Source organism: Dermochelys coriacea, chromosome 18 (genome assembly GCF_009764565.3).
Source record: "Dermochelys coriacea isolate rDerCor1 chromosome 18, rDerCor1.pri.v4, whole genome shotgun sequence".
Taxonomy (NCBI): Eukaryota; Metazoa; Chordata; order Testudines; family Dermochelyidae; genus Dermochelys; species Dermochelys coriacea.
In genome coordinates, this window is record NC_050085.1 from 9,297,965 (window position 1) to 9,316,414 (window position 18,450).

Sequence of the window (18,450 nt, forward strand, 5' to 3'; positions counted from 1 at the left end):
ATCAATCCCCAATTTTTGCCCCAATCCCTAAATGGCCCCCTCAAGAATTGAACTCACAACCCTGGGTTTAGCAGGCCAATGCTCAAACCACTGAGCTATCCCTCCGCCTTCTCTATATACACAGCCCTTCTTATATCATGCAACACACAGGCAACAACAGGCTTGGTAATGTTTGACGGAAACACCTTGCCCTGTTAGTAAGTCTCGATTCTGACAGAAAAGTATTTAGTGTGTTTTGCTGTCTCACTAACGCGCGTGGCTCATAATCCCATTCTGCTACAAGTAGAGACAGAAGAGCAGTTCGGAGGTAGGAACCCTAGGAACAGCTCAGCTTGGGGAAAAGGCTTGAACTAAACATTGCTAAATTGCCAAACCTCAGAAAGAAACTGAGTGTTTGGCTTTACATAGTGTGTGGTCTGTGTTTTAGAAAAGGTTAAGAATGGCACTTGTTCCCAACACATTTAAATACATATTAAAAATCCCTATGTCTCAGGCTATTTATTCCTACATATCCTCTCTTCTTTTAAGGCAAAGCATACTCCAGCACATATCCACGACAGTAAGCTGTCATGCCATTGAAGGGGCCCATTAGCTGGAGGGCAGTCTGGCTCCATAAATCATTTGGGCTTTATTTTAATGCCATGCTAAGGAGACATTCAAAGATCTAAGGTCTTTTAAGGGAACATTTTTTTGGAGGTTAAAATTGAAGGGAAAGAAAACACATGCCATTGGGAGCTGCTCAGACTGTATATTTCCCAGGCAGCTAAAAGAGGTTTTGAAGTTCCTGCAGATATGAATTCATACTCTAAGAAATACATGAGATTCCCAGGGTACCTGGAAGCTGATCACTAAATTCTGAAACTGACTTTAACAGGACCCACAATATACGGTTCCTGAATGTGATTGTACCTTGTCTTTTATTTACATACCAACTTCTCGCTGAGGTCTAAAGCATCAGACATTTCCAACTTTGCTGTCCTCTCTAAGGCTACATTTGAATATGTGTTGGGAAAATGGCTTGGAAGCTGAAATAGATAGAGTAATGGATCACCTTACTACTTGTAGACCAAATCCTGTTCTTCCTCTCACAGAAAACAAACAAACAAAACAACCGCAACAACCCAAAGCTGTGGTGAAAAAATACCCACCAATGTCAAAGTGTGTCACTTCTGGCTGTCAGAAGGCCTATTATGTTGTTGTGCAAAGTACAGCATCGGGTCTAAACAAAGTGTCTGTCAGCAAGTATCTGCTTACACTAGATTACATGTTAAACACACCTGATTTCTGGTTAACCATGCCTCTTTCCTCTCTTATCCACCCTCAAAGGGGCACCACCTTGACATGAAGCTTTCTACCTGCTTTTAATTAGAGTTCACCTCTTGCTCAATGCCCAGTGATTGTTGGGTTTTGGTGGTATGTGTACTGTTTATTTTTTCCGGCAAGCACACTCTTCCCTTTAGCTAGTGCTTGCCCATATTACCATTGACTTCTTAAGGCAGAAAATGATTTAAAAAACTATAAATGTAAGCATCAAAACATTCACTTCAACTTAAAAGCCACTTGATTCCACCAGTTGGCTTCCTTGGTTTTTTACAGTCATTCACACTATCAGAGCAGTTCCTTTATTATTCTCCATATACATTTTGCTACCTTTTTACATGGTTCACAGCCTAAAGGCAGATAGAAAAATGGACCGACAGAGGATGTATGGGTAGTGGGGCCAGATCCTCTGCTGGTGTAAATCAGCACTGTTCTATTGAAGTGAAAAATATTGAGAACTGGGTGTCTGAATCTCCTATGCAGCTTTGAAAATCTCAGCCTAAAAGTGTTAACTCAACATTCATTGTGTAATGCTGAGTTAAAGGAGAGAGATATTGGAAAAGTTCTATATAGATATAGTTACAGGAAGTCACTTTTTGTAAGGACAGATGACTTCAAGAACTGTACTAAAAAGTCAAAGATATTAAGGAATATTTATCTGTAGTTTTCTTATTGCACCTTAAAGATGTTCCTACATATTCTAATGAAACCACAACTAAAATAATATATAAAATTCTGTTTACCTTGGCCTCCATTTTTTTTATTGATGATGGCACACGTTCCTTTTCTAAGCATATTTTCTGAGCTATTTTCTCAGATAGGTCTTTCTTTAGCACTATAAGTGGCTCAGGAACCTTCTCTTTAACAGCTAAGGGAACAAGAAAACCCCCCACGCAGAGTTGTTACCTTGTCACATGTAAGATGTAATGGGTTTACTAAAAGCACACTGTTTTAATAATAGATCTCAATATTTCCTGAAGAAATTTTCCTGTAAAAATATAAATATAAAACGGGTAACACATGGAATGTATTTCTCATAAAATCAGGAACGGAACCCACAATAAATCTAGTAATCAGACACTGTACTCCAGGTTTGAAATCTAGGGATTGCACTGGAAATTACTATTCTAATCCTGGAAGTTTAGGGGGATTATACCTACCTTCAATATTTTTCTGAAGATGTATAAATTGTGGACAGAGAATGGGGCTAATTCTATACTTGGAGCTAGGGGTGTGATTCTCAGCTCGCATAGACACATTCACACAAGCTCTGATCTAGCTAGCGCACTACATATAACAGTGTTGCCGGGTAGCACAGCCAGCAGTGGCACAAGCTAGCAGTGCTAAGTATGTACCCAGGGGGTTCAGGCACATTTGTACTCAGCATGGGCTAGCCACGCTGCTACTGCAGCTGCACTACTATTTTTAGCGGGTTAGCTTGATGAAAACTAACGTGAGTATGTCAACACGAGCTTTGCCCAGCTTCAAATGTAGACATACCCAGAGCGAAAACAATTAAAAAAGTTAAATTAAACCTGGAAAGGAACCTTACTGCAAAAACACATGTAATTTACTGTATTAATACTGCTCACAAAGCCAAGTTCGTTGCTGGTATAAGCAGGCATAACTATTGATTTTAGTGGCGTTGTAACTGCATATATCAGGAGTAGATGTGGCCCATGATATTTAGATGTCTAGTCAGACCTCTGCTCAGTATCTAAATCTTAAAATATAGTGAATAGAGCTGAAAGGGTTCTTCTTGCTGATTCATTTTGCTAATCTCTGAGCAGAATAGAGCCCCTTCATACATATATACCTATATACACTTGACTGTCTCTGAATGATACACGGTATGCACCAATTATCATTTAACTGTGGGCCTGGTTTTGAAGAAGTGTAAATCCATTCAACTCTATCGAGTTATGCTGGTGAAAGCAAGAGCAGGTTTTGGCTATATAAGGGCAAAGGTTGCACAATGTAGGTTAGTTGGCTTTCCTAGCTTTAAACATTCTATTGGTTCAGGCCCCACTCACGCAAAGACTTACACGCATGCTTAACTTTAAGCATCTAAGTGAGGGATGGCCAACCTGAGCCTGAGAAGGAGCCAGAATTTACCAATGTACATTGCCAAAGAGCCACACTAATACGTCAGCAGCCTCCCCATCAGCTCCCCTCCTCCCACCTCTAGTGCGTCCCGCCCGCCGGCAGCCCTGCCGATCAGTGCTTCCCTCTCCCTCCCCATGCCTCCCACCCGCCACAATCAGTTGTTTCACAGCATGCATGTATGGCCACTGTGAGGCATTCACGGACAGAGGTCAGTTCTCTCGGGATGGACTTCATCTGAGTAGGGAAGGAAATAGACTTCTAGGATCGAGGCTGGCACAACTGATAAAGAGAGCTTTAAACTAGGAATTGGGGGGAGATGGATGGGAGATGTCCAGAAAATCTCCACGCCAGATTTTAGCAATGAGAGGGAAGAAGATGAAGTAAGAAAGGATACAGCCGTGGGTAGGAGAATGTATATAAGGAGCGAGGGCGGTGTGGATACTAATCTAATAGGTTATACTGGCTGTAGAATGACTGTGCCTAATAGGGTACAAAATGTGAGTGAGTCCAAACAGCAAAAATTAAGATGTTTGTACACCAATGCGAGGAGTCTAGGTAACAAAATGGAGGAACTAGAGCTACTGGTGCAGGAAGTGAAACCAGATATTATAGGGATAACAGAAACATGGTGGAATAGTAGTCATGACTGGACTACAGGTATTGAAGGTATGTGCTCTTTAGGAAGACAGAAACAAAGGTAAAGGGGGGTGGAGTAGCATTGTATATCAATGATGAGGTAGAATGTAAAGAAATAAGAAGCGATGCAATGGATAAGACAGAGTCCGGTCTGGGCAAAAATTACATTGGGGAAGAAAACTAGTAAAGCCTCTCCTACGATAGTGCTTGGGGTGTGCTATAGACCTCCGGGATCTAATTTGGATATGGATAAAGCCCTTTTTAATGTCTTTAATAAAGTAAATACTAATGGAAACTGCATGATCATGGGAGACTTTAACTTCCCAGATATAGACTGGAGGACCAGTGCTAGTAGTAATAATAGGGCTCCGATTTTCCTAGATGCGATAGCTGATGGATTCCTTCATCAAGTAGTTGCTGAACAGACTAGAGGGGATGCCATTTTAGATTTAATTTTGGTGAGTAGCGAGGACCTCATAGAAGAAATGGTTGTAGGGGACAATCTTGGCTCAAGTGATCATGAGCTAATTCAGTTCAAACTAAATGGAAGGATTAACAAAAATAAATCTGCAACTAGGGTTTTTGATTTCAAAAGGGCCGACTTTCAAAAATTAAGGAAATTAGTCAGGGAAGTGGATTGGACTGAAGAACTTATGGATCTAAAGGTAGAGGAGGCCTGGGATTACTTTAAATCAAAACTGCAGAAGCTATCGGAAGCCTGTATCCCAAGAAAGGGGAAAAAATTCATAGGAAGGAGTTGTAGACCAAGCTGGATGAGCAAGCATCTTAGAGAGGTGATTAAGAAGAAGCAGAAAGCATACAGGGAGTGGAAGATGGGAGGGATCAGCAAGGAAAGCTACCTAATTGAGGTCAGAACATGTAGGGATCAAGTGAGACAGGCTAAAAGTCGAGTAGAGTTTGGACCTTGCAAAGGGAATTAAAATCAATAGTAAAAGGTTCTATAGCCATATAAATAAGAAGAAAACTAAGAAGGAAGAAGTGGGGCCGCTAAACACTGAGGATGGAGTGGAGGTTAAAGATAATCTAGGCATGGCCCAATATCTAAACAAATACTTTGCCTCAGTCTTTAATAAGGCTAAAGAGGATCTTGGGGATAATGGTAGCATGACAAATGGGAAGGAGGATATACAGGTAGATATTACCATATCAGAGGTAGAAGCGAAACTGAAACAGCTTAATGGGACTAAATCGGGGGGCCCAGATAATCTTCATCCAAGAATATTAAAGGAATTGGCACCTGAAATTGCAAGCCCATTAGCAAGAATTTTTAATGATCTGTAACTCAGGAATAGTACCGAATGATTGGAGAATTGCTAATATAGTTCCTATTTTTAAGAAAAGAAAAAAAGTGATCCGGGTAACTACAGGCCAGTTAGTTTGACATCTGTAGTATGCAAGGTCCTGGAAAAATTTTGAAGGAGAAATTAGTTAAGGACATTGAAGTCAATGGTAAAGGGACAAAATACAACATGGTTTTTACAAAAGGTAGATCGTGCCAACCAACCTAATCTCCTTTTTTGAAAAAGTAACAGATTTTTTAGATAAAGGAAATGCAGTGGATCTAATTTACCTAGATTTCAGTAAGGCATTTGATACCGTGCCATATGGGGAATTATTAGTTAAATTGGAGAAGATGGGGATCAATATGAACATCAAAGGTGGATAAGGAATTGGTTAAAGGGGAGACTGCAATGGGTCCTACTGAAAGGCAAACTGTCAGGTTGGAGGGAGGTTACCAGTGGAGTTCCTCAGGGACGGTTTTGGGACCAATCATTATTTAATCTTTATTACTGACCTTGGCACAAAAAGTGGGAGTGTGCTAATAAAGTTTGCAGATGATACAAAGCTGGGAGGTATTGCCAATTCGGATAAGGATCTGGGATATTATACAGGAGGATCTGGATGACCTTGTTAAACTGGAGTGATAGTAATAGGATGAATTAATAGTGAGAAGTGTAAGGTTATGCATTTAGGGATTAATAACAAGAATTTTAGTTATAAGTTGGGGACGCATCAATTAGAAGGAACGGAAGAGGAGAAGGACCTTGGGAGTATTGGTTGATCATAGGATGACTATGAGCTGCCAATGTGATATGGCTGTGAAAAAAAGCTAATGCGGTTTTGGGATGCATCAGGAGAGGCATTTCCAGTAGGGATAAGGAGGTTTTAGTACCATTATACAAGGCACTGGTGAGACCTCACCTAGAATACTGTGTGCAGTTCTGGTCTCCCATGTTTAAAAAGGATGAATTCAAACTGGAGCAGGTACAGAGAAGGGCTACTAGAATGATCCGAGGAATGGAAAACTTGTCTTCTGAAAGGAGACTTAAGGACCTTGGCTTGTTTAGCCTAAGTAAAAGAAGGTTGAGGGGGAGATATGATGGCTCTCTATAATATATCAGAGTGATAAATATAGGAGAGGGAGAGGAATTATTTCAGCTCAGCACCAATGTGGACACAAGAACAAATGGGTATAAACTGGCCACCAGGAAGTTTAGGCTTGAAATCAGAAGAAGATTTTTAACCATCAGAGGAGTGAAGTTTTGGAATAGCCTTCCAAGGGAAGCAGTGGGGGCAAAAGATCTATCTGGTTTTAAGATTCTACTCGATAAGTTTATGGAGGAGATGGTATGATGGATATGGGATTTTGGTAAGTAATTGATCTTTAAATATTCAGGGTAAATAGGCCAATCCCCTGAGATGGGATATTAGATGGATGGGATCTGAGTTACTATAGAAATCTTTCCTGGGTATCTGGCTGGTGAATCTTGCCCATATGCTCAGGGTTTAGCTGATTGCCATGTTTGGGGTCGGGAAGCAATTTTCCTCCAGGGCAGATTGGAGAGGCCCTGGAGGTTTTCGCCTTCCTCTGTAGCATGGGGAATGGTTGACTTGAGGGAGGCTTCTCTGCTCCTTGAAGTCTATTGAACCATGATTTAAGGACTGCAATAGCTCAGACATGGGTGAGGTTTTTATAGGAGTGGGTGGGTGAGATTCTTGGCCTGCGCTGTGCAGGAGTCGGACTAGATGATCAGAATGGTCCCTTCTGACCTTAGTATCTATGAATCTATGAATCTATGCAAGAGGCTCTGGGGGGGAGGGGGGAAGGGAGAGGAGCGAGCGCATGGAAGGCTCTGGGGAAGGGGTGGAGTGGGGTCAGAACCGTGGGGCAGAGCCAGGGGTTGAGCAGTGAGCACCCCTGACACATTGGAAGTTGACTGCCTGTAGCTCCTGCCCCGGAGTCGGTGCCTATGCAAGGAGCCGCATGTTAACTTCTGAAGAGCCGCATGTGGCTCCGGAGCCACAGGTTGGCCAGCCCTGATTTAAGTATTCCTATTTGTTGCATTGGGCTACTCATGTGCTCAATGTTAAGCACGTGGGTAGTCTTAGAGAAGGACTGGGGCCCTAGTCAGGGTATACTACGAAAATTTAGCAATCCCAACATCACAAATTTGATTTCTTTCACTGTTGCACAGAGCCAGTATCCCTTTCAATTATATTCACGCTACACAATTACCAAGATATGTTCTAGCAGAAGAACTGCGTCCTGGACTTACTTAAAGACTGAGTCTTTTCCAGCGTCTTGATTCTGTCTCGGAGCTCAGTCAGTGCAGTTTTTTGGCGCTGAATTGTCTCCTCATGTCTGAGGCCTTTACACTTAGCTCCTAGGTCAGCGAAGTCCAAATTCTGCTTCTGAAATCAGAAACCCATCCAAACCATCCTTGATTATATTACAAATTACTGTGCTCTGCACAAACGAGCACCATGCAACTCTTGAATAACTGCCGTATCATAACCTTGGTTCAACGTAAACATATACATGCAGGTGCTTGGGCCCTAAAATTCTGCAGCTTTCCTTAAAACTATTATCCCACTTGCAGTATTTGTGATTCTGATGTCACCAGCTAGAGCTCATATGCTAGTCATCTTAAGTATTTTGAGAATCAAATTCTGGTTGGTGTGAGAAAAGTAGCTCTCTCCATTGGTTTTAGAGATAAGGAATTAAAACAGGAGTAGTCAGCTAGCTAGCTATACCTATGTAACACATGGAGAATATGTGTTATAGGTCCCCCTCTGCATCAATCCACAAAGGACAGGAGTTGTCCTAGCTGCAAAGCTTTGGCTCTTCAGTTCAAGCTGTTGCAGCTCATACTTTTTAGCTCTGGAGGTTTCTGGTTCAGTCCCTGCTGTGTCAGCCAAGATTGCGGCCGACGCACCTCGATGCAGCTTATACAGCATTGGTCTCAACGTATAAACTGAATGTAAAGTCAGCTTTTTCAACTCCTTTCAACAGAGGTTTAAATTAAGGCACTATTCTCTTCAATTATTCCATCCCTGCCTTCTCAAGAAACTGCATCTCACATTGATTGTTTGTGTTTCCAAAGCAATTCACTCTGTACGCAACATCTGAAGGTGAGCTTATAAATTACGCCCCATTTGTCTTTTAAAAATATATATAAATTATGCATTTCAGTATTCCACCACTGTTCAGTGACTGGCTTTATGATTAATATACATATATAGTAAGCATGTTAATTCAAAACTGCATCCAGCTAATGATAAATGGATGATACTATCTAGGGTCTCAATGCTATTTTCATTTATTGTTTAAAATCAACTCATTTAAAGATTAAAAAATATATAGCTGCAAACTTCCCACCTCACATGTATGGAATAAGTGGCTGTTGATAATTCTCAGTGCAATGCCCAGCCATGATCACCACTTTGGCTGCATAATCAAGTCAGTTGGTCTGCATGTGCCTGTCATTATACAGAAGATTTTCATAAAGGCATGATTAAAAAACCTCTTTCTGCGATTACCACCTTTTTGAATCTGTTTGTATTTTTACCGTAATATATCAGCATTCAATACAACGCAGGAAAACTGCACAATTTCCCCCTTTCTTATTCACAAAAACACCCTATACTGTACTTAGACCCTATCTACCTAGGTTATCACAGGAAAGAACAGGAATGTGTTGTGGGAGAGCTAGAGTATGGTATCTTTTTTCCAAGCTGCTTTACACAATCTAATTGGCAATTAAACAACACTTAGCACTTTCCACCTTTCACATTTGCAAAATGGCTGTACAAACATTAGCTAAGTAATCATCACAAATGCCTGTGCAGTATGTAAAAACTGTTATCCTGAGTTTTCAGAAGGGAAATGAAAAGATTAAGGCCAAAATATTTCAAAAGTTGCTAGTGACTTGATGAAGTGGGTTTTACCCCACGAAAACTTATGCCCAAATAAATTTGTTAGTCTCTAAGGTGCCACAGGGACCCCTCGTTTTTGCTGATACAGACTAACACGGTACCACTCTGAAACTAGTGATTTTGAGTACTTCAGTATTTTGAGTATCTGACTGGGGACACCATAGGCCTAGACTTTCCCAAGTACAGAGCATTGACAGAAGCCACTGGTGCTCAGCAACCCTGGAAATCAGGCCCTTTTGAGAATTTCAGAGTAAGCGATTTGCCCAGGGCCAACATGTCAGTGGCAGAATTGGGTAGAAAACCTCAAATTTCAGACTCTCAGTCCTGGGCTTACCCCATTAGAGAATGCTAGTTGTCTAACAGTGAATGTACTTCTATGACAAAGCCAAGTAAACAAACTTGTTCAAGAACTTTGAAGCCACTTACTTTAAAATATTTTATCATTTTCTTCTTACTACCGTTATGGTCAATAAAGCCATCCATCATAAATCCCACATCTACATCAATATTGCATTTATTGGTATTGTGGTAGCACCCAAAGGCCCCAATCATAGATTCAGAGATACTAAGGTCAGAAGGGACCATTCTGATCATCTAGTCCGACCTCCTGCACAGGCCACAGAATCTCACCCACCCACTCCTACGAAAACCTCACCTATGTCTGAGCTACTGAAGTCCTCAAATCGTGGTTAAAGACTTCAAGGCGCAGAGAAGCTCCCTCAAGTGACCCGTGCCCCATGCTACAGAGGAAGGCGAAAAAACTCCAGGGCCTCTCCAATCTGCCTGGAGGAAATGCTTCCCGACCCAAATATGGCAATCTGCTAAACCCTGAGCATATGGGCAAGATTCCCAGCCAGATACTACAGAAAATTCTTTCCTGGGTAACTCAGATCCCATCCATCTAATATCCCATCTAGGGGATTAGTCCTATTTACCCTGAATATTTAAAGATCAATTACTTACCAAAATCACATTATTCCATCATACCATCTCCTCCATAACTTATCGAGTAGAATCTTTAAAACAGATAGATCTTTTGCCCCCACTGCTTCCCTTGGAACGGCTATTCCAACACTTCACTCCGCTGATGGTTAGAAACCTTCGTCTGATTTCAAGTCTAAACTTCCTGGTGGCAGTTTATACCCATTTGTTCTTGTGTCCACATTGGTGCTGAGCTGAAATAATTCCTCTCCCTCTCCCTGTATTATCCCTCTGATATATTTATAGAGAGCAATCATATCTCCCCTCAACCTTCTTTTACTTAGGCTAAACAAGCCAGGTCCTTAAGTCTCCTTTCAGAAGACAAGTTTTCCATTCCTCGGATCATCCTAGTAGCCCTTCTCTGTACCTGCTCCAGTTTGAATTCCTCCTTTTAAACATGGGAGGCCAGAACTGCACACAGTATTCTAGGTGAGGTCTCACCAGTGCCTTGTATAATGGTACCTAAAACCTCCTTATCCCTACTGGAAATGCCTCTCCTGATGCATCCCAAAACCGCATTAGCTTTTTTCACAGCCATATCACATTGGCAGCTCATAGTCATCCTATGATCAACCAATACTCCAAGGTCCTTCTCCTCTTCCGTTCTTCTAATTGATGCGTCCCCAACTTATAACTAAATTCTTGTTATTAATTCCTAAATGCATAACCTTACACTTCTCACTATTAAATTTCATCCTATTACTATTACTCCAGTTTACAAGATCATCCAGATCCTCTTGTATAATATCCCAATCCTTCTCCAAATTGGCAATACCTCCCAGCTTTGTATCATCTGAAAACTTTATTAGCACACTCCCACTTTTTGTGCCAAGGTCAGTACATCTGGTCACCCTACCTCCACCTCCTTCCCTCACAGCTGCCTACAGCACCAAATCTAGCAGTGAAAATTTCAAATATATGCCAGGAAAGCAATGGATCCAGCAGCCTCATTCTCATCTCACCACTGTACAGGTTTACACCACTGTAACTCCACTGACTTCAACTGGTGTACTCTGATGTAACGTACTTGGTGTAAGTGAGATCAGAATCAGGAGCCGTGTCTGATTAAAGAGTGGCCCTAGTGAACAAAACATCTCAAATCAAAAGGAAAATGGAAAATGTTATGAATATTGCGGATCCTTCTCTCTCTTCCTTTTGCTCTCTGGATATTGCTTCTCATAGATTGTTGACCAGGCCTTGCCCATTCAATTTGATTCTGTTACTGCATAAGGACATATTGCTCTAGGTTTTCTTTATTTAACAATTGTTTATTCTTTATTATTCAGTTTAGTCTATTGCGTCCTCAGTTTCTTGGCTTGTTTTGATTTGGACTTGCCTTTTTGGTTTTGGGGACTTCATCCTTTGTGGTGTTACTGGCCTGCATATCTGTTTGTGGTAGCTTTTCAAACTCACTCTCCTTTTCTTTTGCTGCATTCTTCAGCTTTTTCAGTTTTTCTTTCGCATGCCTATGTCAAGAGCAGAAAATATTGCTGAGAGGATGACTGGTGTGAAGGTGAATAATCAATTTGCTGAAAACAGCAACATGAATAACTATTAAAGCATACAAATGCACAGTCAGGAATAGATAACTAGCTGTGATTTAGCTCCAACTCAATTTGCAATGGCTCTTCCAAATCCCTGTAGAAGACTGTTTGAGATTTCTGCAGAGGAAAGTAAAAATTTACATTTTAAAATGTTTCCAAGGGAAGTAGTTATCTAAATGAAGCACTAATCTGACTTATAAAGTCGGTGGGTTTTTTTGCTGGGCTGGCTAGCTCAGCCTCTGCTATTCTTTATGTTGAGGTTGCTTATACCTTAATTCTTCAGCTGAAGTTCTCAGGTCTTTATCCTTCTTGTCCACAAGGTCTGACATCTCAAATAGCTTCTCTCTAAGCATGTTCAGCTCACTCTCTTGGCTTCTAACAAGAATTAGGTTCTGCTCCAGTTCCATCTTTTGTTTCTCACTGAGTTCTCCTGCATGGAGAGAGGTTTCAGTGGTTATTGGCTACCTTAGTGTCTGATGCTGCCAGATGCTAGATGCCTTCAATTCTATAAGGATCAGGGCTTTGGAGAATGCCTCTGTTCCCCATGCAACATCATGATGTCTGAGATCAATGAAGGTGCTTTTTCCAACAGTCCATAGCTGTGTACACCCAAGGACCTCCGCTGTAGAACTCACTCACTCTGGCAGTCCCTTAGAGCTTGAGTTTACTGCCCCTCAGAAACCAGAGCAAGGCATATCTTTTCATTTCAGCAGTTGTGTCTATACCATTGCTAGTGCAGTTTTTCTTCTGGGTTGGAAAAGGACTGGGATGAGATAGGCTGTATTGTTTATTGTGGACAATTTAAATGAATATCCTGTTTGTAATGTAGGTACATGCACCCATATTCCATGGCTACCAGCACACTAAATAAATCAGATACACTCATTTCTAGTTATAAAACTATTCTTTCAGACTCTATTCCACAATATTCCTTCCTTCCTATGCAGAGGACAATATTTAAGCCCCTAAAGGATACAGCATTTAAGAATTCTGGCCAAAGTTTTCATTAGTGTCTAGTGATTTTGGATGCCCAACTTGAGACCTCTTAAAGGGGCCTGACTTTCAGAAGATGGACACCCAGCACTTTCTGAAAACCAGGCCCCCTTAAGGTGTCTCAAGTTGGGCATCCAAAAATAGAGGTATCCAAAATCACTAGCTACTTTTGAAAATCTTAGTCTCTTTTTGCTAAGTCCAAAGTGGAATCTACCCAGCCAAAGAGAACAGACAATTTTGCTTTTGCCTAAACCTCAATGAAAATGTTCCAGTGAGAAAGTAATATCCATTTTCACTATCTTGTTTCTCCTTCCATTAACACCTATTCTCCAAGTACGTTTTGGGGGAAGTCATGGCAGTATTGTAAATTACATGATACATTTCACAAACCTATCATATCCGACATTCTGGCTTTGGCTTCTGAAAGGTCTTTCTTTAATCCCAAAATGATAGCCTGTTTGGACAGGATTTCCTTCTGAGCAGCTGCTAATTCTCCTCTGAAATTCATGAGACAGATAATTGCAAAACCCAATTTCATTTGAAAGATTAATATTACTTAAAGTGTACGTGTCATGTAGGTTAAGATCATATAAGTAATACACACACATTATTTTAAAAATACGATTCTAAATCCCCTAAACCCAGGCACGTAGAATTAGGTATTACTGTCTCTCTCACTGCTTAATTCAAGCCAACATGCCTAAATGTTGCAGAATGGATGACAGATAAAATGACACGACATTTTGTAACAGAACCACTCCAATCAAGATGGAACACTATATAACATAGTCTCAGCTGGATGCAGCTCAGCAGTGAAGATAAGAGCAGCTATGGATCAGTGTAGAACTCTGAGAGCCATCACTTGGCCTATGGGCAGTCCATTGGCCATCCATACTCAAACCCACAAAAGCAATGAATGTAGTAGTCCAGGCAATGTCAGAACTACATGCTATATGTTTTTGTAGCTTAATATACTTTAAGTCCCCAGAAGTGATACTGATCTGAAGAAAAACCACAAAAATAAGATGATATAAAGACTGGCTCCCCTCTCACATACAAATCATTTCACATCTAGATGGGCCTCTATGCACATTTATTAGATGTTCTGGGCCTGATTCTCATTTACAATAAGGGTATGTCTACACAGCAAAGAAAAACCCATGGCTGGCCCATGCCAGCTGACTTGGGCTCACGGGCTTCGGCTGTGGGGCTGTTTGATTGCTGTGTAGATTTCCAGGCCTGGGCTGGAGCCCGGGCTCTAGGATCCTGCGGGATGGGAGGATCCCGTGCTCAGGCTCCAGCCCAAGTCCAGAAGTCTACACGACAATGAAACAGCCCAGCAGCCTGAACCCCGTGAGCCCGAGTCAGCTGGCATGGGCCAGCCATGGGTTTTTCTTTGCTGTGTAGACATACCCTTAAGGACCTGAAAGCATGAATAACTTCAATTTACACCCATGGGAAGGCTCCTTTCTATAGCCAGAGAGGTATTAAGGGGGCTTCATGTAAATGAGAATCAGGCCCTTGGTCTTTTTAAAAGTCTGTTACTGATTACTAGTTTTCCTTAAACCCTTTTACATGACAATCAAAATCAGAGAATAGTTGTCCGCTGCTTACATCAGAAGAACATGGTCCTCTTCATTGTCAGAAAGCTCTGTGAAACAGACAATGCTGACTGCTGAGGCTCTTTCTGAAATACTAAAGAAAAAAATAAAACTGACTATCTACAATTAACTAAGTTACTAGTTTATTCTCAAAACCTATGGATACTTGAGGTCTGTTTGCTTTTCTGGTGCAACCTGAGTTTAATAGAGGGCTTTTGAGAGATTGTTGAGTAGATTTCCCATCAACAAATTAATTACGTTATTTGATTAGGGTCTTTCTTTTTGTAAGTCTGTCTGTTCAAATCCAGACATTAATATCTTTGTATTAATAGGCAGCAAGCCACTACAAGGAAATATTTGTCTGAGCAACCCTCGCACATTATACAGAAAATGTTGGATTTGGTTCTTCATCCTGTCAATCACTTAGGCCCCAATTCAGGAAAGCTTTTAAACATGTACTTAAGTCCATCCTTATTCAGGTGCACTTAAGACTTGCTTAACTCTAAGTATGGGCTTAAATCCCATTGCTGTCAAGGGTTACAGATCCTTCACTGAAGCAAGGCCTGAGTGCACCTGGAAAAGACATACAAGAAAACATAGTAAAATAAAAGAGACTTTTTATAGATATATTATTCATAATCTGATTCATGTCATCACTGAATTATTAAGATATCCAGACCCACCTCAGAGTAACACACAAGAGAATGATCTTCCAGAGTAGAAGTCCATGTACTACAGTTTATGTAAGTATGCAGCTAATTTAAAAGTAGCTGAGAGTTTACAATAATAATAAAAAACAATCTTATACATCCATTTACCTACTTTCTATTTTTTCCTGTAGAGCTAAATTTTCCTCCTCTATATTCTTCTGATGCTGTGTGGCTTCCAGCAGTTTGTCTTCTAAAGCCACAATTGTCTCTGAATGTTGCTTGATTTGTTCTTTATATTCCATTATCTCTTTCTGAATTTTCTGCTTCAATAACTCATTCTCATCCTGAATGAGTGTTAGATGTTTGTCTTGCATCAACAGGTGCTCTTGCAACATGGCCTAGGAAACATTTATTAAGTCTCTGAGATGTGTTTAACTTTAAACATTTTTTAAAAGGGATAATGAGCTTAATCCTCAGGCTAGTAGATACTGCGGAAATTTTTCAAAACTCTGCTCCAAACTTTTCTTCCATATCGTAAAAGGAGTATAGGAACAACCTGTGTTTCATGAACAGTAGCAAGACCTGAGAACCGTTCCCAGTCCCAGCCCAAATGCGTTAGTCTGTAAGGTGCCATAAGAACTCCTCGGTTTTTTTGCTGATACAGACTAACACGGCTACCCCTCTGAAACCTTTGACTGATTATGTAACTGACCCTGTTTGAGCCTGGGACCTACAGAGCTAAAAGCATGAGCTACTACTACAATAGCCACACACTTCTAATGTAGATTACAGTTACATAGGAGGTGACCCCTCAAATGAATAGGTTTGCAGGGGGCTCTGGATGTGCTTGAACCAGCCTGGCTCATCAAGGTGCAATGAAGAAATTGCATTCAATCAAAAATGTGTTTAATGCAAAACATAGTAAATATATTCTCCTTTCTACTGTAGTTACCTCTCTCTTTCTAGCCTCTTCTAAGCTGTCCACTGCTTCTATCAGTTTGGCATTTACAATTTCTTCTTCTTTCATTTTAAGTTCAATTACCTAAATCAGAAAATAAGCAGTAGATGAGAAAAAAGAACTAGACTCTTTCCTTTTAATCCTAATAGAGTTGAAATCTATCTGAATCCCACTCAAACCATTACAAACATGGAATCTCTGGGAAAATTCATCATGTGTAAGTAGGCGCACTCCCCGTGAAGTCAATGGTGACGTGCCCGCTTACACCAATCATTAATTTGGCTCATAGTCATAAACATGATTTACATTTTTTATTTAAGTACCAGGAATTTGCAATAAATCTAAGAAATAAGTGTATGTAGTAATTATTTTTTAAAATTGTGAATATTAAATATTTCAACTGGAGAAACTCACAATTATGTACTTTGCGTTCTACTACAAAGATTAAAAAAAAATGTCAGAGGTCACTAGCTATTACTGTACCAGAGTTAATTCCAATTGGTGCCAAATCTATTCTTTTGAATAGGGACAAAGAAAGTATATATAGGCCTGGGAACACCAACAGGGAAAAGAGAACTTGGCTGCACATCACTGTTGCTGCAAAGAAATACAGCTGCAGGTGTATTGATCTGACTATAAATAAAGTGGTGCAGAGCCTCATCTGCTTTACCTACTGGCTGCTTCCCTTGCTTCTAGGTCTTTAATCAATTCAGAGCCCTATGGATGATTGGCACATACTCAAAAAGGTTATCCCAAAGCATGTGTGTTTGGTGTGGGCATACACATGTTGGATGTATAGCTAACATGTTGATCTCCTGTTGAAGTTTTGCCTGAGATTGAAACTCTTGATGGAACAAAATCCAATGGGCTCCAAGGTTAGAATGGATTTTGAAAATGGGAATGTAGGATGTTCTATTTCATCTCTTTGGTTTTCTAAATACCTCAGTCAAATGTCTCCATTGATTTTCCAAATGTTGGACCTTTTTCTTTTCTTCCTCCACAGATTCCTTTAATTTGTCTTTTTCTTGGGCAACAGCACTGTCCAGAATCTGAGAAAACATATCAAATTATCACCCAAGTGCCGACGGTTTGTGTAACAAATAAAGAAATATTATTTAGAGGAAGGATATTGTTGAGATGTAAAAGGCAGAGAGCAACTAATATGAGTCAGGGTTTTGGAGGGAGGATGGATTACGAAGGAAGGTTAGCTGGACTTGGCACAACTTTAAAAAGAAGAGTGAAGAATGCTTCACGAGAGATACTGCAGAGGTCACAAAAATAAAAGAGTAAGTGAATGGTCTACTGATCAACTGATTAATTTGAAAACCAGAAGTCTGGGAAGGAACTTCAAAAGGAGACTGATGAATAATTCAGGCAAATTTGTAACACACAGTGTCATTTGAAATATGGCTACTAGCAAGAAATTAAGTCAAATTGGAGAGAACTGTGATTTTTTTTTAAAAGTAAGTGTGTCCCCCACTAACTCCAGATATTGTGAAGATCTGTATTTCCTTGAATTTAAAGGAAGTCAGTGAAGACTGGTAAAGAGACAGCCCCAAATCTGACCTAACAGGGATATTTTTCTTCACAAATATATATGTTGATATATTTCAATTGTGGAGAGCTGTTTCCACAACAGAGGCTACAGCAGTTTTACAGAGATACATTTATGCCATCATCCCACTGTTCACAAACAGCCCTATAATATGCATTCCACCCGTGTGGCCATGTGAGGGGGGAGGAAAAGGTGAGATGCAGATTCCAGCTTCAGCCTCCCGGGGAGTTATTCTAGACAATATCACTACTGAATACATTATAGTACTTCTATAAAGCATCTTTCATACAAAATTATCACAGCATTTCACAAACATACTCTGAGGTAAATTAATCTCTTATTATCCCATTTGAAATATCAGTCATCCGATACACAGAATGGTTTACATTTTTTTGCCCAGGCTCCAATGAGGAGTCAGCTGTGGAGCTGTGAACAGAAGGGCTCCTGATTCTCAATTTGTTGCTCTAAACCATGAGTAACAAAGTGTCTCGTGGCCCACTAGGGGCTTACCCTGAACAAGCAGCAAACCAAGTTTGGGAACCCCTGCTCTAAACCTTAGACAACAATATGTTTAACAGCGACATTATTGTTTTCTACTGGCCCCTACTTATATTCATTTAGTATTTGTGCAGTAATTGCAAGTCTTGATTTCTCTCCTCACTTTAACAGAAACATACATATATGGGCCCAAAGCAAAGCACCAGATCTGGGGTAAAATCCTGGCTCCATTGAAGACAATGGCAAAACTCCCATTGACTTCAATGCTACCAGGATTTCACCCCTGGACTTTTTAGAAGTTTGGATCTGGATCTGAATTTTGGGGTTAGAGTTTATCTTCTTTATACATGCAAAACACAACAATGTATTT

The 18,450-nt window shown here is 40.4% G+C and overlaps 1 protein-coding gene across 5 annotated transcripts in view; it reads right to left on the bottom strand.

The window, feature by feature from the left end:
- The window catches only part of FHAD1 (forkhead associated phosphopeptide binding domain 1), a 71,076-nt gene that overhangs the window by 15,030 nt on the left and 37,596 nt on the right, over window positions 1–18,450 (bottom strand). For all 5 annotated transcript variants that reach the window (XM_043500163.1, XM_043500165.1, XM_043500164.1 and 2 more), the window contains 10 exons: window positions 16,969–17,076; window positions 16,022–16,111; window positions 15,238–15,467; window positions 14,433–14,513; window positions 13,209–13,315; window positions 12,096–12,255; window positions 11,618–11,747; window positions 7,641–7,776; window positions 2,064–2,188; window positions 930–1,025 (listed from right to left, as the gene is read on the bottom strand). In XM_043500163.1, the coding sequence (XP_043356098.1) occupies window positions 930–1,025; window positions 2,064–2,188; window positions 7,641–7,776; window positions 11,618–11,747; window positions 12,096–12,255; window positions 13,209–13,315; window positions 14,433–14,513; window positions 15,238–15,467; window positions 16,022–16,111; window positions 16,969–17,076 (1,263 nt within the window). The remainder of the gene's footprint in view (window positions 1–929; window positions 1,026–2,063; window positions 2,189–7,640; window positions 7,777–11,617; window positions 11,748–12,095; window positions 12,256–13,208; window positions 13,316–14,432; window positions 14,514–15,237; window positions 15,468–16,021; window positions 16,112–16,968; window positions 17,077–18,450) is intronic.